This window comes from Lepisosteus oculatus, chromosome 12 (genome assembly GCF_040954835.1).
Source record: "Lepisosteus oculatus isolate fLepOcu1 chromosome 12, fLepOcu1.hap2, whole genome shotgun sequence".
Taxonomy (NCBI): Eukaryota; Metazoa; Chordata; class Actinopteri; order Semionotiformes; family Lepisosteidae; genus Lepisosteus; species Lepisosteus oculatus.
This window is the reverse complement of record NC_090707.1, coordinates 1,180,553-1,207,860: the sequence shown is the minus strand read 5'-3', so window position 1 is coordinate 1,207,860 and position 27,308 is coordinate 1,180,553. Positions and strand designations below refer to the sequence as shown.

At 37.8% G+C, this 27,308-nt stretch overlaps 1 protein-coding gene across 3 annotated transcripts in view; it reads left to right on the top strand.

Annotated features, from left to right (window-relative positions):
* Nucleotides 1-915: 915 nt before the first annotated feature.
* Nucleotides 916-27,308, top strand: part of LOC102685007 (von Willebrand factor D and EGF domain-containing protein) — a 72,214-nt gene continuing 45,821 nt past the window's right edge. For 2 of the 3 annotated variants that reach the window (XM_015358660.2, XM_015358659.2), the window contains exons 1-9: nucleotides 919-1,245; nucleotides 15,456-15,640; nucleotides 16,665-16,893; nucleotides 20,743-20,808; nucleotides 21,213-21,445; nucleotides 23,482-23,571; nucleotides 23,834-23,975; nucleotides 24,762-24,979; nucleotides 25,599-25,672. In XM_015358660.2, coding sequence (XP_015214146.2) covers nucleotides 1,146-1,245; nucleotides 15,456-15,640; nucleotides 16,665-16,893; nucleotides 20,743-20,808; nucleotides 21,213-21,445; nucleotides 23,482-23,571; nucleotides 23,834-23,975; nucleotides 24,762-24,979; nucleotides 25,599-25,672 — 1,337 coding nt within the window. In that variant the 5' untranslated portion in view covers nucleotides 919-1,145. Of the gene's footprint in view, nucleotides 1,246-15,455; nucleotides 15,641-16,664; nucleotides 16,894-20,742; nucleotides 20,809-21,212; nucleotides 21,446-23,481; nucleotides 23,572-23,833; nucleotides 23,976-24,761; nucleotides 24,980-25,598; nucleotides 25,673-27,308 lie in introns of all 3 variants that reach the window. The other variant, XM_069196556.1, reaches the window with a different exon arrangement.

The window sequence follows — 27,308 nt, the reverse complement described above, 5'->3', positions numbered from 1 at the left end:
AATTAAGAAAAAGCAACATCTGGGATTACCTGTAGACGACCAGACTCATTCCTTCCGCCTTGTCCTTTCCTGTAGCACATTGTTTTCACGTGTCCACTCTCTGCACGGCCCATGACTTCCCCAGACTTACAGTATTGCCCTCTGCGGGGACCTGACTGGAGTGCTCTTGAGACATGGCTTCAAATCATTAATGGCAGGGACACTGGGCACAGTATGTTGGTTTAGTGAATTGTTTTTATCACAGTGGCCACAGTTGCAGTATTTCTTCCCCAGCCTGAGTCCTCTCGGTGTCTGCCAGAGTGAGTGTACAGCATATGTGAGTAAGCATAAGCTTTGTTTGCTGGTTTTCAGTAAGCTGCTGATGCTAATCGCCATGGGTGTGAGCACAAGGATAGGTTCTCTCTGCCACTGTCCGAAAACATGCTGAATAAAAGACAGAGGTATCCTAGCTGTGATTTCCATGCCACTTGTACAATACAAATTGCAACACCCTTCTCTAAAAACATTTTACATTTTGTGTAAACGCTTGTAGTGCATATACAGTATATGGCCAATAATAAGGTTAAAAACAAGTCTAGTGTATAATAATGAAAAGCCTGCTTAGAATCGAATTCTCTATATGCCACACCGGGCCTCTTGAATTCATTTGTTTTCCGTTTTACCAAGTCGATAAACCGTTCTTAATGCCGGTCTCTAAACTAGTTTTGCTGCAGAATTTAGTATCTGAAATAGCAACAGGTTCTCAACAGGCTTGTGTTGCAGATGTGAGGAAGGCTCCAAAACGTTTGTGGTGCCGTCACTCTAGCGACTGTGAGCTCTTATTACACAGGGTACAACTACTAATTCAGATAATTAGCGCCTAGGGAAACAACGCGCTTTTATTTTCTGTCCGGGGCTGTCTGCGGTCTGTTCTGGGCATTATCAAACAGAGGGGCTTCAACTTCCTACAAACTAAACTTATAATAATATGCAAAAGGAAATATCCACAGCGCTCTGCAGGATAGCAGCACATCGCTAATACCACACAAGCATTGTGCGCAGACCGTGCGGGTTCTCTGACTTTAAAAAAAAAAAGTTTCAAATGGGACACTATACTTTCAGTCAACGCATGTCATCAGTAAATAAAAACTAAAAGAAGTCGTATAATGGAACATCTTTCTGACTTGTTGCGGTTTTTACTTTTTGGATATTCATGTATTTTGCGGATATTTTGGATGCAAATAAACACGTCGCAAGCACAGCTGGGTAAGTATTTGACTTACAACACTATCCTGTAGACACAAAACCGGTAATGCAGGGGATCAATTATTTTATTGTTGCTTTCATTTCAAGATTATCCTGAACTCTTGCGAGTTGTTTGGTAAATATGCATGGAACTGGACAATGTTTCAGATTCTTGGCAAAATGGCTAAGTTATGATTGAGATCTCACAGGGAAAGATTTGGAAAGTTCTTTTATCGAGAAAGACTGCTCAATGTTGACTGTTTACTTAAGTAACTGAGTACGGCGAGTTCCAGCTTCTCTCAAGTGCTGTTGCACTCATTGCCAAATGGCGATTTTTCCCCCCAAATACTACCACGACACTAAAACATAATTTTACATTTTCATTGCTATACTTACGCTGGTGTATTATCTACCACCACAGCCCCGTTTCACTGTGCTATACTGTACACGACCCCTAATTATATAGATATAAGCAATATCGTAATTAATCGGTCCACAGGAGAATGGTAAATGAGTAATTGCCTAAATCTGTTAATTGATAACACGTGTAGTTCGGTCAGGTGTATGCGTTCTGAATGGCAGAATTCAGGTGAAACGCGTATGACATCATTAAGATGCGGAACAAGCATTCACAGTATCTGCATTTCAAACAAAACCAGCTCACTCGCCGGAGACAAGGCGGCGTGGGGGTTTCAAAGCTTTTGGGTCCTTTTTCCCACAATCATGTAGTATTAGAAACGGAGGCATTAATCTTACTGTAACGCCTTAAAACATAAATGCGTTATACCATGTTAGTATAATTAACTTTTACCAGAAAAGGGATAGAATACTGTGGCGAGGGCGGTGAGCTGCAGAAACAAAGAGGCTCTTCGTCTGTTTTTATTACAGTGATGTCTCATGGAGTTATCCTGCTGAATTCCTTATTATTTCCACCGCTGACTTGTGTCAATTTCCTACAAGGCTGGTCTGAACGGCATTCAAAGAATAATAAACTAAGCGTAATGAGCGATCTTAAAAGGATGTACAGTCTATTCTTCGTCTGCCATCAAGGGGTAATCTACCATCCTACTGTTCATAAACAGCTGTATACCTCTCCCAGTGAGAACGTTTTAACTCAATAAAGCCCCCTTTCCCGCGGTGCTGTCCCCCCACAGACACTTTGAAAAGCAGGAGCAGAACAAGCGGGCAGCCCGGAAACGGATGCCGATGTGCCAGGGGCATTATTAGGGGTAGTGAGGCACGCAGGGTGCGCCTGATTAGTGGCGCTGCGCTAATGTCAAGCAGGCACGGTTTCCCAGATTGAAACATCAAACGCGGTGGAGCAAAAGGTTTGTGGTGGAGGTGGTACTGACCACAACCTGCTGCGCTTAAATAAATTGCTGCAGGATCTCTGCAAACTGCTGATGCCGAAGAATTGCTGATAATCAGTGTACTTTAGCTACATTTTTAAATTGAATTACGAAAACCTACACCAGTTCTCACATTTTTATGCTATTCAAAAAGCAATTATTTTTGCTGCTTATTGCTCATACCAATTAAATTAATAACGAAGACCCGACAAAAAAAAATAACCATGAAAAAAATCATCGCAGAGGAATTTTTATTACTTTTAATTAAAGCCTATCCCTTATCTTGTGTTTTAGCTGGTGCAACAGGAAATTTATTTTCTTTCCGCTGTGGAAGGCTATTGAAACAGCGCACTAGAAACTCCCCATACTGACCTCTCATGCTGTTCTCTAAAATCTTTACTATATTTTTAGTTATTCGCTATAATCTTTTTAACTCTAAACACGATTTATAAACTTACTGTAGAAACATTAGTAAAATCCTTTATCCTGTTATACTTTTTTAGGACAACAATAACACTTTTTTTTGCATAAAATTGCTTATTTCTCCTTTTTCTTGCTAAGTAAGATGGTACTAATTACATGCAGGTGAAATAAAGAGCGGGAAGAGTTGAGTCAGAAAAGTACTAGCTCTGCCCTTTGACGAAAGGGGAAACATGCTGCCTTTAAAAAAACTGATCTTTTTAACTTTGACATTCACCAGCAACTACAGCAACTCTTGAACACGGTCTGATAGGAAACACAGGCTGTTTTTTGTTTAAAAAAAGGCATTTCCCTTTCTATCATTATCTACATCTGATTCCAGGCAGATTCAGTTTGTCTGACAAGAAAAAAGAAGCTTAACTAATGAATATTGGAGTTAGGTCTACATGTACAGTATATTAATAAATATATATATTTATATCTTCTAGAGATCTCAAAATAATGATGCAGCATTCCAGACCTTGACAACTACATGTTCTTGGTGTAAATATATTCATTTCATTCAGTAAATCGGTATTACTTGACTGCAGTGCCAGTATGTTGAGCTTCAAGAAAATCTTGATGAGCTTTATGGTTGAAACAGAAGGGCTGTGTCATGTGAAACATGTCTGAACGCCTCTGGTCAGTGCAGACTGGACCAAGGACAAGAATGTTTCCCATTTTTATGAAATGATTGTTAAAAAATTAAAAGTGTGAACCTGTCAAGAGACATCGTAGGTTTAGAGAAACAGAAATGGAGAGCCCCTCAAACACACATACATTTCTTCAGCGGGATACTGTCTGGAGAGAAACACTGGAGTAGCATGTGCACTAAAAGCCATCAAACGTCTTTGTTAGCTCTGAAGCTCCTATCCCCAGGCCAGGGGTCTGATATGGATTTATAGCCTGTAGGGAAACAGAGGCACCTTATTCCCAACTTTGCCATTTCAGCAGTAACTGGCTTCACAAGCCCAGGCCTGCTCTGTCCTGAGGTGAGATTAAGTTCTGAAAACCTGATTAGTTTATTTACAACTGCCAGCGTACTGCCAGGAAAACAGTTTTTTTTTTGTGTTTGTGTGTGTTTGAGATCGTGATGATAATGACTAATTGAAATTTTTGCTTCCTTTAGAGTACTGTGGGGAGAAAAGCAAAATAAGGGACTGATTCATATTACACAGTTATTTCCATTTTTTAATTTGCGTTAAATTCTCATGGCATGTTCTGTTTCTTATGATTACCTTAGAATGTAGCAACGATGATCTCGGGTACAGGCAACACTGACAGTCTTAACGGTCGCAGAAGTTGGGGAAATGTGCTTGCAAGTAGATGTCTGTGCTCAGGTGACAGGCTGAGATTCAGTGCAGGTGTGCTGTTGCTCTGTTGTTTTGAAGCTGTGTGGTTGAAGTGCCAGAGAACGACTGGGGGTGAATTTCCCTTCAGCAATGCAGACCTAAGGCTGTTCAGTTCCCACTGAAAAATGCAAACAGACCTTGCCAAATCTCAGCATAATATTGCTGGCTGTCAGGAGAAGATAACGTGATTAATTTTACAAAGGGGGGAAATTAAAGCATTATTGCATAATTTTACATATGGTTTTCTTTTGGATAGTAAAATACAGCTTTGTAAGTTGGCTGAAGTCATACAAATCAATTAAAGCACCCCCTTGTTTAGATGTGCAAATGTTTTGTACAGTTTAATTTTTGCAAGACCGCATAAATGCATAGTTGTTTGAGATCTTTATTTTTTAAAACAACAAAGATTGAAATTTAAGTTTTGGGGTGGGGGTGGGGGTGAGGGGGCGATACAGCAACAAGAAAAATGCAAAAAAAACAATCACATTTTCTCCCCTCCCGTCTCCTGTGCTCCTCGAAAGCTTCCCCAGGAGGTAATTTATCCCCTCCGTCACGACTCACACTGGACCTCTGAGTCCTCAGGCTCCCCCCTCAGGGGGGGTTTGATAACCTCCCCCATCAGGCTCGGACAGCCCAGCCCCATGTCCCGCAGTGATGCGCAGTGAAGAGTCTCGGTGTATATGGCAGCGAGAAAGGAAAGAGTCCACCAGGACGCTGTCCTCATGTTTGTCTAGTGTTTTTGCAGTGCGTCTTTAATTAGTCACACCATGGCATTCAGGATCTCCCAAAATAATTAGTTACACACATCCGTGCTTTAGAGAGGAACCTTATGTTAGAGAACTTATTAAGGTTTATTTGTTTTATTCACGAATGTCAAACATGATATAATCAGCATGGTAATTGTTTTGGCGTAAAAACTCATCTTGCAACAGTACTAGCGGACAGAGTGTTTAGGATTATCGACACACACGGCTCCAGAGTTGTATTACCACACAACTTTAAATCATCTTTCAAGGGGACTCTGTTACAGAAGGATAACGATAGACAAAGCCAATCCCACCCAGCTTTTTTAAAGCACAATCATTACTGACTTTCGCTTCATACTATATATATTTCTTGCACACACGTCTTCTTGCATCTTTGTCCCACTCATCCCACCTCCACCCCATGTCCACTGTAGCTGCTCCCCTTTGGTTAATTCCTCTATGTGAGTAGGGGTCGAGGCTCCTTGATCCTAAGGCCAGGAGGCTGCCTCTTAGCCAAGTGGGTCAAGCCAGAACTTAATGTACTTAAATACTCAATAAACATTCCCAGAATATCAGATTCTTGAATGTTTTTATTGCTTGTGAAGTGCGTTTTGCGAAAATTCTAAAATTGTCTGGAGTGGGACCTCTGGGATGTTGTTGCAATTGGATCAGGATGACAACGTGCTTGAATCTAAAGAACACTATTCACATTTAAAGAATGAATTCTGAGGAAATCAGTCTGGTCAGTTTTGAGTGAATACAAATATTTTGCATTTCACCTTTTGTATCACACATATAAAATCAAAATGATCAAATAAATGGCAGTAGTAAATGATAATAGAAAATCTCTAATACAGTAGTCGCACATTTCAAACTTTTGTTGGATAACTTTTGTTCAACAGAAGTCTGTAATAGAAGACAGATATTCACCAATTGCGGTATCTTCTGTTTTGACACAAAGCGGAAAATGTTGCTCTCCTAAAGCATGCAAACAGCAATGGAGATATGAAACACGTGTGGGCAAGTAATTCAAGGATACGTTCAAGTACATAGAAACTTGCAACCGCTGTTTTTTTGTTCACATCTGAAATCCACGAACCTCTCTTCCAGGAGTTTGTTCATCCTTGAACATGTTCTCTGACCAAGCTGTCAAGGCAGAGATGATCAATACAAAGTTATCGCCTCGAGTCAGTTCTTTTTTTTCCCTTTAAACTTGTTTCCCAAACCCACGAAGTACACCAGACAGAGGTCCTGTCTTCTGTACAGGAGAAAGACTGTTTCAGGTCATTCCACACCCACTCAGCCAGAAAGGAACATTTCTTTGCCTGACTATCTCAGCTTTTGCTAGAAAAAAACACCTGTATGTTTTTAGGGGTGCCAAGTCTGGAAACGCTAGTCACTATGTTCTGAAAATAATCCCAATCAGCTCCTGACCTGGCAAAGGTCAGCATAAAGTAAGAAGGTCATCTTGACCACAAAATTCACCCTGGTCTTAGTGTAGATGCTGCCATCATACTGTATGTAACACCTCGTTAAACCTGAAATGACCCTTAACTCTCATTTGTTAAGTTGCCAGAGAGTATTCTCAGTCTGAGACGGCTGGGCTACAACTCTTCCTGAATTAGTTTGAAGTGATTCTAAACAGAATTGAAGTGTTTATTTTCTGAATTAATGCTCAGGGGTTCTGTATCCCTGTATGCTTTTAACATGATGGATTTCTTGTGATAGTGCTATTGCTATTAACAACAACACAATACACCTCAGGACCAAATTCTTAAAAAGGCACAGAATTTCACATTTTTTTAAATATTTTTTAAATACTTGCTTCCACCTGTGACGTCATTATAGTCATATTTCTGTGAATACGTACTGTACCTTTCATGTATTTTTTTATCAGGAACTAAATGCTTGCTTTCATCAGGTAGAGAAACATGCCATGAAGGACCCCCAGCAGGTACCTGCGCTGGTACTGTAATAGTGCCTCTGATGCAGTGCTCGGTGCAGTCTGCCCTACACCGCTTCAATACAAGACAGCTCATTATGGTTCCATTCTGTTCAACATATGCACAATACTTTGTGTCTTCATCACCTCCCCTCAGTTGAAACCAGAGATTTGCCATTGTCTAGATTCAATTTAAAAACAGCATAATCTTCGTGTTTTATACAAGTAAGCAAGTTAGACACCTCAGTGTGGGAAGAACTGTAAATATTTTATTTTATTTTCAGTAATCAAATCAATCTTGACAGGTTTTCATCAACTGTCGTCTATTGCTCTTACTTATACAGGGCACCAGTTCCAGATAGTGTTGAAAGGACATGTCCATGAGATGGCTGTCCCTCCAATGCCACTCATATAAACTGGAAAAGCAGCAATTGCAGGTACTTCTATTGATTCAGATGAGAGAGAGGTAACAGAAAGCAGCCTCAAATGACAAGGCCTGCTGTTCTGGCTTTCTGAATAAACAGGAGATAAAAAGGTCAAGCATGTCCCACAATTAGATGATTCATAAATCTGTCAATTTTCTTATCAGAAAAATATGCCCAAATCCTATAAAATCTCTACAATATGCTGGTAATTCTATTCCAGAACAATTAATAAATATTTATTATGTTTAGGAAAAAATATTATTGTGCAAATTATATTATTATATAATTTATATTATTTATCACAATGTTGAAAAATCTTTTGAGTACGTATCCATGTCATGGAGTCCAACTTATTAATAATTTTCCACAAACTGTAAATATGAGTTTTTTAAACAATTTTTAGTTGTTGTTAATGATGGAACTGATCTCCACAGCATTTATTTTAAAAGACTTGTGATTTAAGACTTTACCCATTTTCCAGCTGTTTTGATGATTGAAAGTCTTTAAAACATTTCCTCACAGCTTACCTCTGGCTTGCTTGCATCCCTGATCTCAGCTTGATTGAATTAACCTTGATTCAGAGCCTTCATGTGTTTATATCAAAACTGGATGTAAATAGGTTGTTGTATGTTTTATAAACATTTTATACTTCCAAATTAATGTTGGTGGGATCATATCTAAGTGACATTGGCAGGACAGTTATTTTCCAGGGGACTTTATGTTAATTTTGTTTTGTTAAAATACCTTGGAAACTTTAGAAAACGAGACAATTCTGCTTCATACTGTAGAAAGTTTTGTAGCATGGATGAGACAAAAACAAAATCAGTATTTCAGTTTCAGTTTTAATTAGTAACGTAATCATCGAATTTAATGTCTCAAGTATTTAAATGCATCAAGGAACATTCGATGAAAAGTTTATTAAAATAAAATATTGGAAACATATAAGAACACTTTTGACCAAGTCAGATGGGAAATAATGTTTGAAATTCCACAAGTTAAGTAATGGAGCACTAAATATTCAACGTTGCTGAATTAAACGTAACTTGCAATTTTGGATTAATTTGACAAAATACAACAGACTGCTCCGGGCCTGTAATTACATGGTAATGTTTTTGGCAGGAAGAAACATCTTGTAGGATTTTTTGCATCCTGCAACACAATGTAGCTGTAAGAACATGCAGGATCACTTTGTATCAAGTAATTTTTTGTTTCTGAATTGCGGATTAGTACCCAATTACTGCACATTGTTCTCATTCGAATTGTATACCGTTTGTGGTAACTTCTGTTTTATATAGTATACTTCTGTGTTACTCTCTTCCTGTGTTTCTGACAGCAGTGGTCTGGCCGTGCCTAATGACAGACCTGTTGTGCGCTGGTCACGTAGCTACAAAGTTTTAGAAACATGCTCTTTCACAATATTTATTTAATCAGTTTTTCCTCTGAAGTCAGACTGCCAAAAGAGTCACTGCAAAAATGTTTTATTTTCTAATGTATTAATATGTTATAATTTAAAAATACAGTATGATTTCTTCCTTCTTTATTCCTATATTCTTTGCATTGTTTTTTTTTCAGTTGCAGGAATTTGTGCCAGTGCATTTGTGTATGGCCTATCTTTGCATTTTATAAAGGAAAAAAGCATATCTGGGACATGGAAATCTGTGTCTAAAGGTTCTTATATTAGTGAAAGAATCTGGATTCTGGATTACATCTTCCATTTCTAATGTGTGGTTCATGTCTGTTGCTTTCTGTCAGTTGCTCTTGTCTCATATTGCTGTGAGCCATTCTCCTCTATGATGTTGAGCTTGTAGCACTGACAGGTGCTCAGCCCCTTCCCACAGGCTCCAGTCGAGTGCACCGAGTGCACTGAGGAGCTGCGGAAACAGCAGAGCCTTAGAGGAACTTTAAATAATTACTGTCTTGTCATATATAGATTTGTGTCTTGGCATCCATTAAACATGAAGTGCAAACATATCATATAGGTTCAACAATAAAAATAAATCATATCCCAGAGAACAAAAGCACAGAAATGCTTTTTAAAGAACAAATAATTTCCTTGTGGAACTTTTAGTAGTATAGAGTTGTGTTTCACTGTTGTAATGGTAAATTCAGATTACCATTCAGATTGTAATGTGCAATTACAGATCCACATTAAATAGCATTTAGCAAGTATTCAAGGGGACTGTGGTTACTAGAGAGTATTATTTTTCTACAGTTTCTTGATCTGTCTGATCTGTGATTATTTGTGACAAGGTTCTACAAAGTTGGCAAACTGTATCCTCTGAAAAGTAAGCGACATTATAAGGCTCGGTTTTATTCTCGCCAATCCACAACCTCTTAAACTGTGTACAAACTGTTTGCACTATCACATCATAGATTCATATCTGCCCCAGATTCTGCACTGAAACCTCACCAGTTGAAATATAAGAGCAACACCTCTCTCCACCAGGGTTTAGAATGTTTTGTCAACATATGAAAAGTAATTAACACTTCTTGTGGAATTCTGTTTTTCTTCTAACTCATATTGCATATCACCCATACATCCATATTCTGTATAATAAGCAAATCACAAGGGATTATACGGGCACAAGAAGCATTTTTAATGAGAATTCATTCATTAGTGAGATAAATAAACTACCACAATCTGTTCCAAATGTTTTGAAATTCCACTGTGATATCATGGCTAAATACTTAAACATCATCCCTCTCATTTTGGCAGTTTTCATGAGGGGAAGTACATTTCAATACTGTACATGTTGTCAAATTATGGGTCCTGATATAAGCCACATGTAGGTACTGTACAGTAGATGATACCTGATAATACCTGAAATACTGTAGCTTTTAAAGGAAAATGAAACAAAAGTACTTGTTATGATTCTCATGGGATATTTCAAAGACTACTTGGAGTGTTGAATCCGGGAAGGTATTTTAATGTGCGATTAGAATATGTAGATAGGGGGTCTTGAGTTGATGATTACTAGTTAGAAGCTTTCTGTTTAAAAAGTTTAAATCTTGTATTGTGGTTCGGCTTAGAATGGTTGTCTGTTCCCTCTTTCCTGTGCTTTGGCACACGATCACAAGCGGCAAGACAAGTGGCCTCCAACTACCTTGTTACTGCACTACATCAGTGGATAACAGGACAGCAGCATCTAATGTCTTGGAAATCTGTTTGATTATACAATAGAATTCCCTGCAGACTAGCTGAATTATGTATAAAGGTAACTCCTGACTGAGGCCAATGATTTTGAGTAAAAGGTGTTCGGCCCAGTATTTTGACATAAGGAGAAGTACACTTCTAGAGGAAGTGACAAGCAAGAAAGGCTTTTGTCTGTAAAATCAGGTTTCTATTTTTGGTCTTATTCCTTCAGTGAGTCTCATAAGGAAAACGTCATACATCACTGCCTATGGTGACCTTTGCTAAGAGCAGCTTCAGGGAAGAAGGGGTTATCTGTATGTATTGTATTGTTCAACAGCTCATTCCAGAGTCCTCCTTCTCAGTGTTGACTTCATCATCGTCTCTGCCTGAATGGAACTAATGACAGTTGGCAGAGTTTAACTTCATGCTTCTGCAGTCTTTGTGCTTATTAGCATTTTTTAATCTGTGGTTTATTTTCCAAGTCTCTATTTTTATCACACATTTGAATCCAGCAAAAGTTAAGACACTCGATGAGTTAATTTTAGAAAATAATTAGAATAATTTGAGAAGATAGAATTCTACTTCAGAGTGTTTCTAAAAATAGCAATAAAAGATTGTGTGCCGGGGTGTTCAGATTGTAACTGTAGAATTAGCGGTTGCAGCTTTCTTTGAAGAGAAAGGTATTTTCAAGATTTTAAAACTATTTTAAGTGTTACATTTCACAATTGATACACAGTCAAATAAATCGGATATTTATTACTCCTGTCTGTACTAGAAAATAACTTATTGTTACATATGTTTTAGTAAAAAATATATTTGTTTAATAATGTAAAAGCCCCTTTTATATTTTTTGTGTTTGTCCTGCTAGGAGCTCCCTATCTTATGAGACATTGCTGTGCTGAGAGATGTTTCCATGTGGGAAGACTTCCTGTGTTGTTCTTTTGGCATTTCTGCTGGCTCTTCACTCAGTTCATCCACACATTGAGGAGTCAGAACTACTAGGTGGAAAACCAGGGAACTGTATTCCTTAAATCTCTCTTATTTTGGCCCTTGAAGCAACACACTTTCAATTCACCCTCTGTTTCCTTAAAAAATTATTATAGAACAGACACACACTCATCTCTATTCCTCTGTTCTTCATGTTGCCTCTGCTGCTGTTGTTAATGATACTATTTGTTCATCAGAACCCATTATCTCAGCATTTCTGTTACTGTGGGTTTCATTTTTCTATCTAGAACAGCCAGGCAAAATCTTTTAGCAATAATGTACAGTATGTTTTGTTTAGCTCAGATGAACTAGGTTCAGATGTTTAGATACACCAAAATTATTAAAATAGGGAAATAGTTTCTGTTCAAGTCCTACATTTATTCCCCTATGCAAATAGAGAGTAAATTAAAACATTTTGTTTAATTTTAGTAGCTGTTGTCTTTGTATTACCATATACTGAATGATATTAACTCAGTTAAATGCAGGGTTTCAGATCCCTGGAGCAATATTTTGTTAATAATTGTAAAAAAAGTGTTTCATAATCATTTTAGAAGTATTGTTAAACAAATAGGCAATAACAGAACAGAGAATAAATTAGATTAAAGATCAAATGGTACCTTTAACACAAACGTAAAGAAATTATGTTGTATCTTCAGAGATGACTGATTTTAAAACCTTTTTACACTGATTTAATCAAAAGAATAACAATCCCATTAAGGCCATTTAGAATGAGCAATAAAACTGTTTTTCATTAAGAAGAACAGAATGGTTGGGAAGTCAGCTCTCTTTCAGTGATCATGGAATGAAGATGCAAGATGCTTTGTCATTATAGGCAATTTATAAACATAATGGTCTTCCTTTTTAATGTCTTTACTGTAGGCATGAGCCATTGTGTGTGTGAACATTATACACATCTAGGTATCTACACATGTAGGGTACAATTTTAACGTTTCACGCTAAAGATTTACAGCGTTATATGCACTCTTGCATGTCTGTTTTCTGCAATTGCATATTAAATGTTTATAATGTTTAGTTTGTCATATTCTGCCTCTCTCTGTTTTAGTTCTGAATAAGTGACACAGGTTGCTCATTCCCAGGATTTCACTGTGAATCATTGTAGTGTGTTTTGAATTGTTTTCCAGATTAAAGCTAAAGTTCTGTATTAAAGAACACAGTTAAAAAAAACATGATATACACTGTAACCAAACTTTATTTTAATATTCAATGGCAATTAGCTGTAGGAGTATGTCAGCAGCATTTTATAATTTTATTTGAAGTTTGACATTTTATTTGGAAAACATACATTTTCTATAACCTGCTGGTACAGTATATATTCACTTTTTTCAGTGAGTAATTGCATTTAGCAATTGACATTACCAGCTTGAAAAATGATCACATTAGGGCAGTTTGGCATGAGCGATTTTGAAGGATGTAGCCGAGAGTTGAGAGATCACAGGTGCCGTCTAACAGATGAGTCTCATGCAGGTGCTGAGAGGAGGTCAAGGACTGAGTAGTTCTGATTTCTGACGGTAGATATTTGACCCCTGAGTGGCACTGGTGGGGAATGGATATACTGTGGAAGAGTGAGAGAGTGAGAGGGAGTGCAGGGAAAGAGAAAGACAAGACAGACTGACTGAGAAAATGGTAGGAGATATCTAGGATCTTGATGTGTGCAGCAGGACATAGGAAAACAAGAGACAAGCAAGGAAGACAAGGCAGGGTCATCATAGATAGTATCATTAGGGGTCCAGTAAAGAGTAGGGTTCAATAGTCTGGGTGGAAGAGTACCAGGGCCTGCATTAGGAGTCGTGTAGAATAGCTGGTAGGGAAGGGCTGGCTTCTGGGAATGTGGCTCAGGAAGAAGTGGCTGGATCATGCCGTAGTAGAAATGTGCTGGAACTGGGGGAGAAAGAAGTCAGGAGAGAGGAATACAAACAGAGAGATGTCCACAGAGGGAAGCAAAGAACAAGGGAAAGAAGGAAGTCAGATTCCTGAGGTTCAGTTAAGATTATAGGGATGCCACCGGGAGGAGATGACCACGTGACACGCAGAGACTCAGAAGGAGACATTAATATCAGTATGAGGAAAAGGAAAATTTGAGTGTAATTAGTATAAAAACTATATGAAAATACACAGGAGGGGTTGAGAGGGGTGTAGAGACAAAACAGCATGGATTCGGGACAGAACCTTTGTGTATCGAGAGTGGAAGGACAGAGAACCCACCTCTCCAGGTAGCCTGGTACAGTATGTGTGATCTGCGGGGTAGCAAGACCAGGTCCGAGCAGAGCGAGAATTTCCTGGTTAACATGAGCTGACAGGAGTGCTGCACAGTGACAAGGCACTGGACAGACGAAGAAGGATTAAGACTGACGAGATGGTGGCAGCTCAGGCTGAGTGTAGAGAGTCCACAACAGTTTCCATCAGGTGTGCCAAGTAAATATCAGACTGGTGTGGGCCAAGAGAGGTGTCCAGGTATGTCCAGACTGTAGCAGAAAGTGGTGTGTCTAACTGGAGTCCGATTATCATGATGATAGTGTCACATGGTGTTGGTCCTAAGTGTCTTGAATTTTTTAGTTTAAACAGCAAAATGTGAAGTCTTCCTGCATCAGTCTTTAAATAACCAATCTGGCTGTGAAGTGCATCGTTTTGAAGCTCTGTATACCAGTATGCCTGTATGTGGGATGTTTCCACTGTTTTACACTTGGGAATTCCCCTGGCACTTTCGGGTTGTGTGAGCAGTGGGGCCCACCATATGTACATCATTGACCTGTTATACTCATCCATTATGATCTAATCTGCCTCGCAACACTAGTTGTTGCACAGTTGAAGGTAAGAATCCATTAGAAGCTGTAGCAAGCTCAACATACATGAAAAGGGAAAATTACAATGGGAATACAATCATTTAACAAATTTCCTTTAGATTAGAAGGCAATATGAATATAGCCTGCCTTTAAGTTCAGTATACAAATGCAGTTCCTATGCTGGTGAGTTGTCATTTTCAATGATGTGTGCTCTTGAAGCAGTATGACATTTCTGGAGACAATTATATACAATATGACAATCTGTTTATGCAGATTTTTGTTTTGGATGTAACATTATTTTCCTTTTTTTTAAAGCCATATCAGTATGTGCGATGTAGTATGAAATAAACCCAGCAGGTGGGGTTTAACATGTGAACTTCACTGAATTTAGAGCACTGCCAGCCAGACTACAGTACATAACAGCGTGAGGCTGAATCTAGGTGTACTTCCTGTAGAGAAAACATGTGATTGATTGTTTTTTGAACCATTAAAGGTGCATAAATGTATAAAGGCACACTCAACAGACTTTACAGATATTATATTCAATTACAATCAACATTTCCGAACCAAACATTTAACCCATGTTAATCCACAAGATTGTTTATTCAGGCACTAAAACACATGTATTGTACAATATATTCAATTACAATAGTAAAAAGTCTTAATCCTGTTCTGCTTTTTTTTTAAGATAAAGTTGTAGGAATGTTGTGACTGTTTTTAAACTTCACGTGTGGTTAACAATTAGTAAAATAAAAGTTCCCTACAATGTTTATCAGAGCAGAACTGTTTTTTTTTCTGTAAATATTAAAATTGATTTATAAAATGGCACTGATTTTCTCTTAAGAGCAAAATATAAACCTCCCACAAGTACCTCTTGAAATGAGAAAAGAGGAGTGTGCGAGACCATTAATCAAAACCAAGCTTGAGTTAACAAATCATTTCTACAAAAAGCAATAATTTCACGAAACGATGTCCTTATTTAGAGAAGGCCCGTGATTGCAGTTTTAACCGAGTGTTTTCTATGGTTTGCACTTCAGCTCCAGAGTGTTACCCAAGTGGCCATCAGGTCTTGGAGAACCCCTACCGCAGCGTCAGCTTTGATTCCGTTCAGCTCCAGCGCACTGCGATCCAGGACCTGATCTGTGACCACTCTCTGTCAGCTGGGTGGTACCGTTTCATGATCGATAAGAGGCCGGCAGAGATGCCAACTACATGTGTAGAAGTAAGTTCAGAATCCCAAGACATTTTCCAGAAGAGATGTGCAGAAGTCCAAGGTGTCAGTCTGTCCAAGGTGCCAGTCTGTCCTTGAAACTCCATTCAGCAGCAAAGGCCCACCATGGCCTCCTGTCATTGTTTTCTGCGTATTAGGCTATTTAATCCCCAATTATTTAATTATTTAATTGGAATTCCATAGATAGGCACACTCCACACTTTTACAGAATACCATTATTGTCTTGCATCATTTTGGCCAGTCACTTTATCTGCATTAATTAGGCCCCTAGACCTGCTGGAGGGTTTTTTAAATGAAATAAATCATTTAATAGTGTTCAGAAATATTTAATGCTTGGAAAGTACAGTTCACTCCAGGACTTTGTCTGTCATCTCGGTTAAACTTAAAGGCTTGTTATGATTGTGGAAACCCACATCACCTACCTAAGCAATCACTCAAATGCTTGAGGCGAAGGGGGGTTTAGTGTTAAAAACCAATGTTGTCCAAAAATAGAGGATGTTAAGAAAGGTACCTTAGGACAAGATATGTACATATTTAAACTTGAAGGAATCGCTGATTTATTTTCTTTGAGAAACTGGATTCCCTCTAGAGAATTTCTAGATATAGAGTGTGGTCTTGGAGTAACTTTGAGGTGAGGAAGTCTCAGATTTTGTGTCTGGCTTATGAATAAATTACTCAGTAATGCATTATAGTGTGATCACTGTTGGGGTTTAAGTCTTTCCAGTGACTGCACTTTGCTGATGGTTAAAATGAAAATACACTTCTCAAAAAGAGCCATGACCTGAAGTGGTCTGATATATAATGAGCAGCTTACACAGTCATTCTGTGCTGCTTTTTAACTACATAAAACTAATGTGGTAAGAAGTGTTAATGTGATTGTTAATTATGAAATAACTTTTGATCATTTGTATTTTCCACTGTCTGTTAGCTTGCCTTCTGCCTGACGTTTTTGAAAGGATTAATAAACTTGGTTATTAGTAGAAAGGTGTGGAATGGAGTATTCTCTTCTTCTCAGATGAACAAGTGTGGGACACAGGCACCTGTGTGGCTTTCAGCCCAGGAAGCTTCTCTGCCTCGCCGAGGGGAAGTGAAACAGCTGTCTGCCTGTGGCACTTGGCAGTTTTTTCTGGGGAGCAAGAAAGACTGTTGTCTGTTCAGAATCCCGGTGTCGGTCCGAAACTGTGGGGAATTCTTTGTTTACTATTTACAGCCAACTCAAGGATGCATGGGTTACTGCGCTAAAGGTAAGGCCGTTCAACCTGATGAGACACTAGACATTTTATATTCGAGTGGTTAGTAACTAACTTTCTACTATCTGCTTAGAATGGAATGCAAAGTAATTTTTTCCTTTGATTTTTTTCATTTGATACCTATTTGAAATACTGTATAACATAATCACATAAAAAAAACACATACAAATGTAAACACCACAGGCACTATAGTTCAAACATGCAAACATTTAAAACTCCTCAGGGAGCAGTGTAAGCACATGAGTTGGAAAATAACCACCATCCTTTTGGCTTATTCTGTTCTTATTCACAACACAATTGCTTTCAAGACCAGGTGTGACAGTGTGGGAAAGTTGTAGAGGCACGTTTATTAACCATATTAAGCACTGAACTCCACAATTGCAAAAAACAACATTTGCATGTAATAGTTGAATATCCTAGGAAAGTTTTATACTTTATTTCATTTTCATATTCGATTAATTTGCACTCCAATATTCTTTTTCCTTGTTCTCAAATATACATTTTGTATGTATAAAAGCACAATCAGTAAAAGTGTTTTGTGTATGTCTTAGGGAATTAAATAGAATTACATACAGTACCTGACAGACACCCAACAGTGTTAATATTTATGAACTGAGATGCTGTGGCGGCCTTCGTTACCAGATTTATAATTTCCACATGGCTGTCATTAACAGAAGGACAGAAAATGTTTTCTGACAGGTGCGAAGATCCTTAAGACGGTGTAGCTGATTTGAAAGGAAGAAAAGGGCAGTTACATACTGTAAAACTGAACTGCTGATTGCCTAATATAAAATTGCAAGTATCATGATACTGGAATCATCTTCAGAACACAGAGATTAGACAAAGATTATTAAACATTTAATGCAACACAAAGCATAACTAGTGCATTGTCCCTTTATGTATAAGACACAATTGGATTTGAAGAAGCTATACTACTTAAAGTGAAAGGAATCCCTAGGAGTGGGATATAAACTTTTCTTTAAAGCATTATTTCATAATCTTACAAATCTCAACCTTTTTATGCAAGCAGCAACACTAATGGACATGCACAGAGGATACTATATAGTGTATTTAAATTTAAGAAGACTTTTGATGAAGGGGGTAGTGAAAATGTTCACATTGAGAACTGGTTAATAGAAAATGGCGAAAACAGAGAAGGGGTGAAGACTTTGTAGAGTACAGTAATTATTAGTGAAGTACCACAGGAGTCTGTACTAGGACCACTCTTCCTGATTTATATCAGCAGTCTAGATTCTGGTATAGTTAGTTTATACCAAAATATGAAGATTTGCAAATACGATAGAATCATAAAATGAAATTCAAAAGGATTTAGAAAAAATCTAGACTGGGCAAACAGCTGGCAGATAACATTTTATGTAGACAAGTGCAGTGTACTATATGCAGATAGCAATGCAAGAAGGTAAAGATATGAGGCATCGATATAGTTTGGGAAGCACTGATATTGGGAGAGAATTGTGCATACTGGCACATTCTTCTAGACAATATGGGAAAGCAATTAAAAGAAATGTTAGGATTTGTAGAGTAAAACATACAATGTATATCAAGAGATGTTGTTTTGAAACTGGACAAGTGCAATGGAGCACCTGTCTCTCTGAGTGGTCTTTTTTGATTTAGTGGTCTAGGGAGCAGCTTTAAGGTTATGCTGTGGATGATTTAAAGAGAAAGTGGTCTGTTTGAACGCAAGTTGAGTGCAGGTGTATGTTTGAGGTGATGACAGAGTGATCTACTGCAGCTGGTTTTAATAAAAGTTCTCTTTAAACATTTTAAAGAAACCTTGGGTTAGATCATTGTTCATTCAGCCTTTGGTAAGGAGTTGGTTTATATTAGAGAAATGTATTTGGAGAAGCACATTTCACTTTCCCTGGGTAGACTCCATGGTTTGGAGTGATGGTAATTTCCTTCATGTTACTACTGGTGGTAGACCGGTGTTTCCAGTATAGTTTGTTCTTTTAGGAGGGAAGCCTAAGATGGTGAGAAGCAAGGTTCGCTCTCTCAGGGAACGCTAAGAAGTTAGGAGTGTTGGTATGTTGTCATGTCCCAGGGGAAGATAGACATCGGTGCACTGGTCTATCATCAGTCTAGAAACAGCAACCGGGTGCTTTTTGGTGCTTAACGCATGTCCTACACTAAGAGGATCAAGGAAATCAACCCTTTTAAGTTTAAAACAGATAATACAAGAGGTTTTGATACATTTATTCAAAATAATGAAAGGCATTGACAAATTCAACACAATAGACTTTAAATCAAAACTGTGTTCAAAACTGAGTACAGTTTTAGTTATGTCTGACACTTAAAATTTCAAAATGTTGAAAGAGAAATTGCTGCTATACTGAGTGTAACAGCACAGAAACATTACATTTTTTAAGTCATGAATAATTATATACTGTAATTACAACATTTTTTGTTAAGTTTAAAATAAAACAACTCTTTTGTCACTCTAGTGTGACAGTATAGAGGACATACTAGCTGCCTCTACTAATATTGTGTATGAACAGTAAAACTATAGAAATATAGATAAAAATATATTATATATAATAATTTGTTCTGCCTTACTTTATCAACTGCCAGTTTTCCTCTCTCTCTCACACCTAAAGAAGGCTCCACAGCCAATGAAATAAACCCTTACTTGTTCCTTTGCAGCCTGCACATGCAAACGCAGCTCCCTACTTCATTTTAAAAATGTAGAACTGTTCAGGCAATAGATGTAACCAGAAGAATGATAACACTTGATTGATCATGAGAATCATTTCATCGCGTGAGCTACAGAAACCTGCCATGTGACTTTCCCGTCAGCTCCACAGCCCAGAAGGAGGGGATCCCAGATCACAGGGATCAGTCACTGGCGAACACTGGAGACAAGCAGGCATCTTGTCTTTACAGACAAGCTTAACAGATGGCTCTGCATTGGAATGTACAGAGATACAATAAACTAATGTACAGACAATAAGTTTCCCTGGGTCAGAATCAAAGTCATGAAGGTACTAAAGAATAATGAATTTAACTTCGGCTTCCATAATGGGACTGAAACAAGAAGCACTTTACAAATTCACAAAGGACTTCTAAAATGATAGCAATTTCACTATGCATATACTGTAATATCACCTGCAATTTTCATTGCTCGCCTTGTTGTGCAGTGTGTTAAGGAATGCAGAAAATGGAAAATTCACATTCATCAGACACTGTAGAATTCTGCTAACAATTTTAACAGGTTCATACTCATGTTCAAAATACTATTGCAACTGGTTAGAAAAAAGCATGTATTATGTAAGGCCAAAGCAGAGATTTAATACAATTTGGAATTAATTTGAGTCTGTTATCTAAAATGGTAGAAAAATAATCCAGAATTCTTATATTTGTACAATTTGTGGCTTAATTAGAAAGAGATGATTTTAATTAGCCAAATCTGTTTATGTCCAAAGAAAAACCTTGAACACTTCACTGATCATGTGAAGTGAATCCTTCAGTTTACCCACCAGCCTGCTGTACTGTCCTGCAATATTCTGACAGCAGAGAGCAGGGAAAGTGTGTCTGCTCATTAGCAGAAAATGCTTAATAGTTTATTGTAGGAGCCAGATTTGTTTGGACATCACATCCTATTCATCTTATACTGAAGGTTCACCACCTGGGTGTGTATAACATCAGGATATGGTTGCTTTATGTGTAAGGTATAAAAAATGTTTTGAAATGTTGCTGTTATTTAAAAAAAACAGTGTACCTGAAAACAATGAATCTCTTCTTGTTTTACCAACATTAAAGATGACATATTTTCAGTTCTAAGATAAGGAAGTATCTTGAATGTATTATTATTATTATTGTCTTTAGTGGTAACTGAATTAAAACCCAAAGGATGCCTTGCCAGCGAGGTGGAGGTTAACGGCATATGTCAAGGTAAAACAGCAAATCTTTATTCCCTGTTCTTTCCCATTCACATTTGTAATAGGGATTTATTTTCAGTAAAGCACATGTGGATGCTTAATGCAAAGCACCCAAGAAATGCCTGTTTTGTAGTTCATGTACTGTATATCTGTCGAATTAATGGTAAATATTGTTTGCACAGGTTTTAGAAGATAAGTTAAAAGTAATCTTGGAGTGTCTGACAAAAACTTATTAGGTCATGTTTTCAAAACACTTAGGTTGGTTCTTATGGGGATTTTAAGCTCTTGAGTATTTCAAATACTAGGACCCCTTTGATTTTATCAGAGCTGTAAAATAATGTATCTATCATGATTTCATTTGCAGTGAGTTTTGTTTTCATGCCTCAATAGTTCACGCACACTGTTTTCATTTTATAGAAAGACTTGCAGCCATACCTTTGAAGCCAGCCATTACCCCCGAGCTAATGGGCAACACTGTTCACCTGAAATGTACCTATGAAAGTGTGACACACGCTTCGCCCCTGGCCTACCTGGTGACCTGGTCACGGCACCTATCTCTAAATAGGAAGGAGGAAATCAGAAGAGACTCATCCCTGCAGACGTTCTCCCTTGTTGAGATGGATGGAGTGAATTTTAAACTTGGGGACACGGTATGCTCAAACATTCTGAAGGAGTGAGATATAGTACAGGGCAGGCTGGTTATGGCTTTCATTAGCCTTCACGATTTACAGATCTACAGGTATATTAAACGAAAGAGTACACAAAACTTTAAAAGTGACAAGTTGGGTCAAGTAAAAGGTACTTATGTTTCCTTAAATTCAATGAGATTATAGGTTCTTCAGGTTTATGACTTGTTTTCTTTTGGTGTGAGTAATTTAACATTTTAAATGTGAGTATTATTAATTTGGTGAAACTTAATACAGTATTTGTCTCAGTGGCTTTAGCTACATATTGCTAGTCGTGTTAAATTCATAGTCTTCAGTTTCATATTTCTCCACTTTTTAAGAATCAACAAGCAAGCAGCAATACCAGCTATCACGTAGTGGAAAAAAGTGAAAAACATTGTTTTTCTTATTTGAAGAGATTCACGTGGATTTCTTTTGAAGACAGAAAAAGTCAAATGAGCGTATTTCATAGTGCAGCCAAAGCTTTCGAAATGTTTTTGATATTTAATTCTACTAAATCTTTGATCACCAGCAACCTTCAAGTTTTTATAATAATACAGTGCTGCAGATACCTTTAGAATTGACTGTCTTTGCAAAGTGTGCCAACAATACCAGGTTCACATTTTTGTTTACATGTTAGTGTGTTTTTGCAAACGAAAGGGAGATTCAGAGTATAAATACAGTATATGAGAATACAGTATATACTGTGTGGTAACTGGAGTACTGGACACTGTGATGATTGGGGTTCTGTACACTGTGTGTATTGACAAGAGTACTCTATGTGGGGATACCATATTCTGTATGTGGTGACAGCAGTACCGCATGTAGTAATATACAGTGTATTGTATGTGATGACATGACTGACAGCTCACAATAATGGTAAAACGCCCGTTATATCTTGCAAGTACCTGTGGGTCTGACTTTTTCATACTTATCTGTTAAACCTCAGCATATAGAAAATCAGTAATCATGAGTAAAAAATTACCACTGTCCCTTTAGAAAATACTACACTTTGTTCATCTGGAAATAATTGACATTAGTCTCTTTGAATTAATTCAATATGATTATGCAAGTCATAGACTTCAGAGACTAACATGAAAATATGTCTAATAACACAGGGGTAAAGATTAAAAATGTACCTTCGTGGTACTGTATTACATCTGTTATTTTTTAGTTAAAGTTAATACAAAGTATTACACAGTACAGAATATTCACCAAGAGACATCCTGATACAGCTGGGTCCTACAGAGTCTGGCCAGGGCAGGGTGCTTTTGGTGACCCCTGTGTTTCTAGAAAGTGCGTGTGTCTGTGGGTTCTCACCCTCTCAGTGTTGTACGGGAGTCATTATCAGAAAGCCAAGTCTTAAACAGCTGGCAAATTAGAAAACAAATATCTGAAGACTCCCAGCAAAAAATAAGATGGTCCCATTGTTCTATTGTTTCATGAAACAATTTACTACTGACTTATGAAAATGTAAATGTGACAGGACTATCACTAATGTACACACACATTGCTGTGTTCATGTCAGATTTCTGCACAATGTATACGTAATTCTTTATTAATAACTAGGCTCATCTCTTGGGGCTGGATCATATCTATGAGTTGCCATGTATGTCAATGAATCAAGTGAAGCATAGAGTGTTTAGTTTGGAGTGAAGTGCAACTTTGTTAGCTTGTGCTCCATCAAATGTAAAATAAATTTCAGAGTAGGAATCGCAGCCTGCAGTTAGTGTATTAGGACATATTGTACTCTGAATGATTTAATGTAACTTACTTATTACAGTATATACTGTAGCTCAGAGCACCACAGGTGCAGTATCTGCTAAAGAAATGCAGTTGAGTAAATATATAAAAAGATATTAACATGTTTCTTCATTTATATTAAACTAATTTTTAGTTTTATATCAAAAACAAAAGCATATTATTATTTCTCCAGATATTGTTAGACAAGCTTGGCTTATGTCTTGGATTGGGATTTCGAACATCTGTGTAGTTAATAAAATGTCTACATTCATTCATAGATTTCCTGTAGTGTCTCCAGATTTTTAAGAGATTATCCTGAAATGCAATCTGTACCCCGAGAAAGTGATGTGTTCTTTGCTGGGATTAAGGTATGTATGAAGTATTATTATATATATAATATAATGTTATACATTAGTGTTATTGTTATAAATTGTGATCGTAAATAAATATTTTAAAGCATTTGCCTTTCAATTTCATGGATCTACGGCTTCACATGGGATTTCTGTGTCTGTACCTTGATGTGTACTGCACGAATATAGGATAGTTTTTAAATTAACTGTGCTTAAAAATCTAGGATGTCCATTCCTGTTTGTAAATATGCATTATGTCGATTTTTTCGTCTGTCCCTAGTTTGTGCCGGAGTCTTTGCAGATTGCGGAGGACAGTCGGGAGCACCTGGTGACGATTCACAGCACTGTGCCCATCCCCTGTCCCACCAGCAGGGGGCCCCTGGAGTGCCGAGTCAGACTCCACCTGAGCACAGACGGTTCAGGTCGGGTTTTCATCATGCGATCAGTCTCTGTGAGGCCAAGTGTGAATGGGCTTTTATATTGGACTTTATTTTTAATAAGAAGCATGGGAAAAGGATGGAAACTGAAAAAAGAATTCTCACAGAACTGTTTTTAGTTTTTAGTTTGTACTTTTGGGCGGAACGGTGGCACTGCGGATCTGCGCCTGTGGCTGGGAGGTTGCCAGTTCAAATCTCGTAGCCAGCAGAGGAATCCTATTCCGTTGGGCCCCTGAGCAAGGCCCTTAACCCCAGTTGCTCCCGGGGCACCCTTATAAATGGCTGTCCGTGCACTCTGACCCCAAGCTTCTCTCCCTGTCTGTGTGTCTCATGGAGAGCAAGCTGGGATATGCGAAAAGACAAATTCCTAATGCAAGAAATTGTATATGGCTAATAAAGTAATCTTATCTCATCTCTTATGCATGTGTTACTTTAACAAATATCTAAATTTGTTTTGTAAGTGAAAAAATACTTTTCACTACCTCTTCTTTGGTTTTAAAATTGGTTCATAGTAAAATTGGCAGTGGGGCTTTATGATTACTGTAAATTGCATGCGTTCTTATTTTTATCATCTTTAAAAAATAATTCTGGTGCTTTTTACAGCTGTTATACTGAGTGCAAAACTATTCAACAAGTTGCCAAGCACACCACAAGACCGTGATGCAGATTTGTTCTTGTGAGCCCTCACAACTGGAGCTGGGGTTCCTGCAGGGTAGGTTGCCTTCAGCTGTATTGTGTCTCTTAACAAGGTCTGTGCTGCTGATGTTTCAGACAGCCTGGGTCTGGAAGCCCCAAACATTGCTCTCTCAGCGTGCCAGGTGGATCTGGAGCAAACCCCATGTAAGGCCGACAGCTGTGCTCGTGCCTCTCTGCTGCTGACGGCTGTGACAGACTTCACTCGAGACGGGAACTGCGCCAGTCATGTCAGAGCAGAGCCTGACCAGAGAAGTCCCGGTCTCTGGAGGAACTACACTCCAAACCCTTTGAAGGTCAAATTACCAGCATTGTCTGGGCTGCTTTTTTGTGGTTTTCCTGTAATGACAGTGTTCCTTTAGGTTTGTGTTCTGTTCATGCAGTTGTTTAGTATGTGATAATGAAGTGAATCATATACTGGGGAAAAGCTGACAGGGAAATACAGCAGGGTGAGTCATGTACTGTACCTGATTTCCCAATTCGTTCTTTACGCCGGTGAAAACCCATTCATTACCACGTAACAAATAGCTGGCACAGATTTAAAAGTGTCTTGTCCTGTGTTACAGCTGTTTAGCACTGCTTAAAAGCTCATTTACTGTGCTTCTGCCAATGTTTTCCCATCACCTGTTTCAATTGAACAAGAACAAACCGCTGTCAACCTCTGATTAATCAGCCCCATTATCTTCCGTGTGTTTCTTATCCTGTACTGAGGAAACACTTCTCTCTGCAACACTAATTGAAAAACACATCCCAGTGCAAGGAATGAAATACGGTACCATGTCAGAATTACATCCCACCACGTGTCAGTTGATCACATCTGTATTTTGTGAAAACATTAAAGCCTTTGAGTAGCCACAGCCTGTCCTTTAATCTTGACAGTGATGTTATGTTAAGCTGTGTTTTTCTCCTTCTCAGGTAATGGTCCAGGACATTCCAAGTGGAAATTGCTACTCTTTAACTGATCCCCATATCATTACATTTGATGGCAGGTAATGTGAGGCTACTGGCTAAAGTATTATAGGCTTTAGATGTATAGGGTTTGTCCACAATATATATGTGTTTGTTTATTTATCGGCTTTCCCTTGAGTGATTGCTTTGCTGCAATCGATTTATTATACTAATCACATGAGAATATAATTCACTCTACAGCTGAACTGTCCCCATAAAAATGGATAGAGCTCAGTGGTTTACAGTACCTACCTAATAAACATCAGAACCTAGAGATTTTCCTTATCATTAAGTCTATCATTAATAATTAAGTCCACCATTCATTGTTTTTTCATAAATAGTACAATAAATCTGATCATAAATTTGATCATTTATGTTCCTGAGTCACACCCATGTGAAATTTAAACTTTCACATATCCACCAATAACAAATTGTGAGCCCATGCCTTGGTTATGGTCTTGGTTATGGTCTCCATTCTGCCCAAATTAAATCCAAAGGTAGTTTCATAGTCAGGTACAGTATCAGTTTTGACTTCTTCCAGAGCTGCATGTGCCCCCAGAACAAAGCTTTAGGTAATCCATCATTTTGAGTACAAGCCGTGCTCAGTGTTCCCATCCTTCTCCCAGATTTACTGTACATTTGACAGGTTGCCAACTTGGATTTTGGGTCATTCACTGTTTTTACAATTACCTTTTACAATTAATTTTTACAGGAACACTATGCTAAAATAACTCTTTTAGGGAGGTATTTACTGTGCCTTTCAAAGGTATTCAGTCACCCTTTCAACAGATTTGTTGATTGTAAATTATATATACAGTACACATTTTTCTAAAGTGAAACTTTTACATCAAAACTTGAAAGCTCAAACTGAAAACTCCTATGTGTGAAAGAAGTTAAATGTCAGTAATAGCTAGAAAGTAAAACAAAAAAAACTACAATATATTAATTGATTAAGTATTGACTTCCATGAGTGAATATTTGGTGGTGAGACTTTTGGCTACATCTTTGTGGATAAGTTTGTGTCACCTTTGCACAGTGGGATGGTATAATTGGTTCCAATATATTTTTGAAAACTTGCACAAACTGTTTACAGTAAGCGGATCAGTGAATCTTAGCCTTCCTTATGATAATATTAATGTCCTGTTTTCTTGCAAACCTGAGATGGACTGCATTTAATGGTCTGGAAAAAATAACTGAAATCAAGTCCCCTTTAATTTTAATACCTCTTTTACACTTGCAATACAGTTAAAGCTAGTTTGCATTTTCAGCTGTGCTATTGTATTAAGTATAATTTTTTGTGGCCTTGTTCAAGTATTCCTGTCAGATAACATTTCCGGCATAGTGATAATATTCCTTGATATAGTGTTTCATCTGAGGTCACCGTTTAGAGCTGTTTCAGCTAAATCACGCTTAATTTTTTTCCTTTTCTAATCAAAATAAAGACCATGCAGACAAAGTTAATGAACACTTTTCCTACCTGTCTTGCAGTCAAAGATTTTTGGCAGAAATTGCTGGTTAAGATTTGTTTAATGAGCCTGTGGTTAAAAAAAATAAAAAAATGTAGCACACTAACTTAAGTTGACATAAATAAAAAACTGTTCAGCACATCTTGCTCGCAAAATTGATTGCATTGTGGGAGTTCTGTAAAAAACATACAGTGAAGCCTAAAATGTGAAT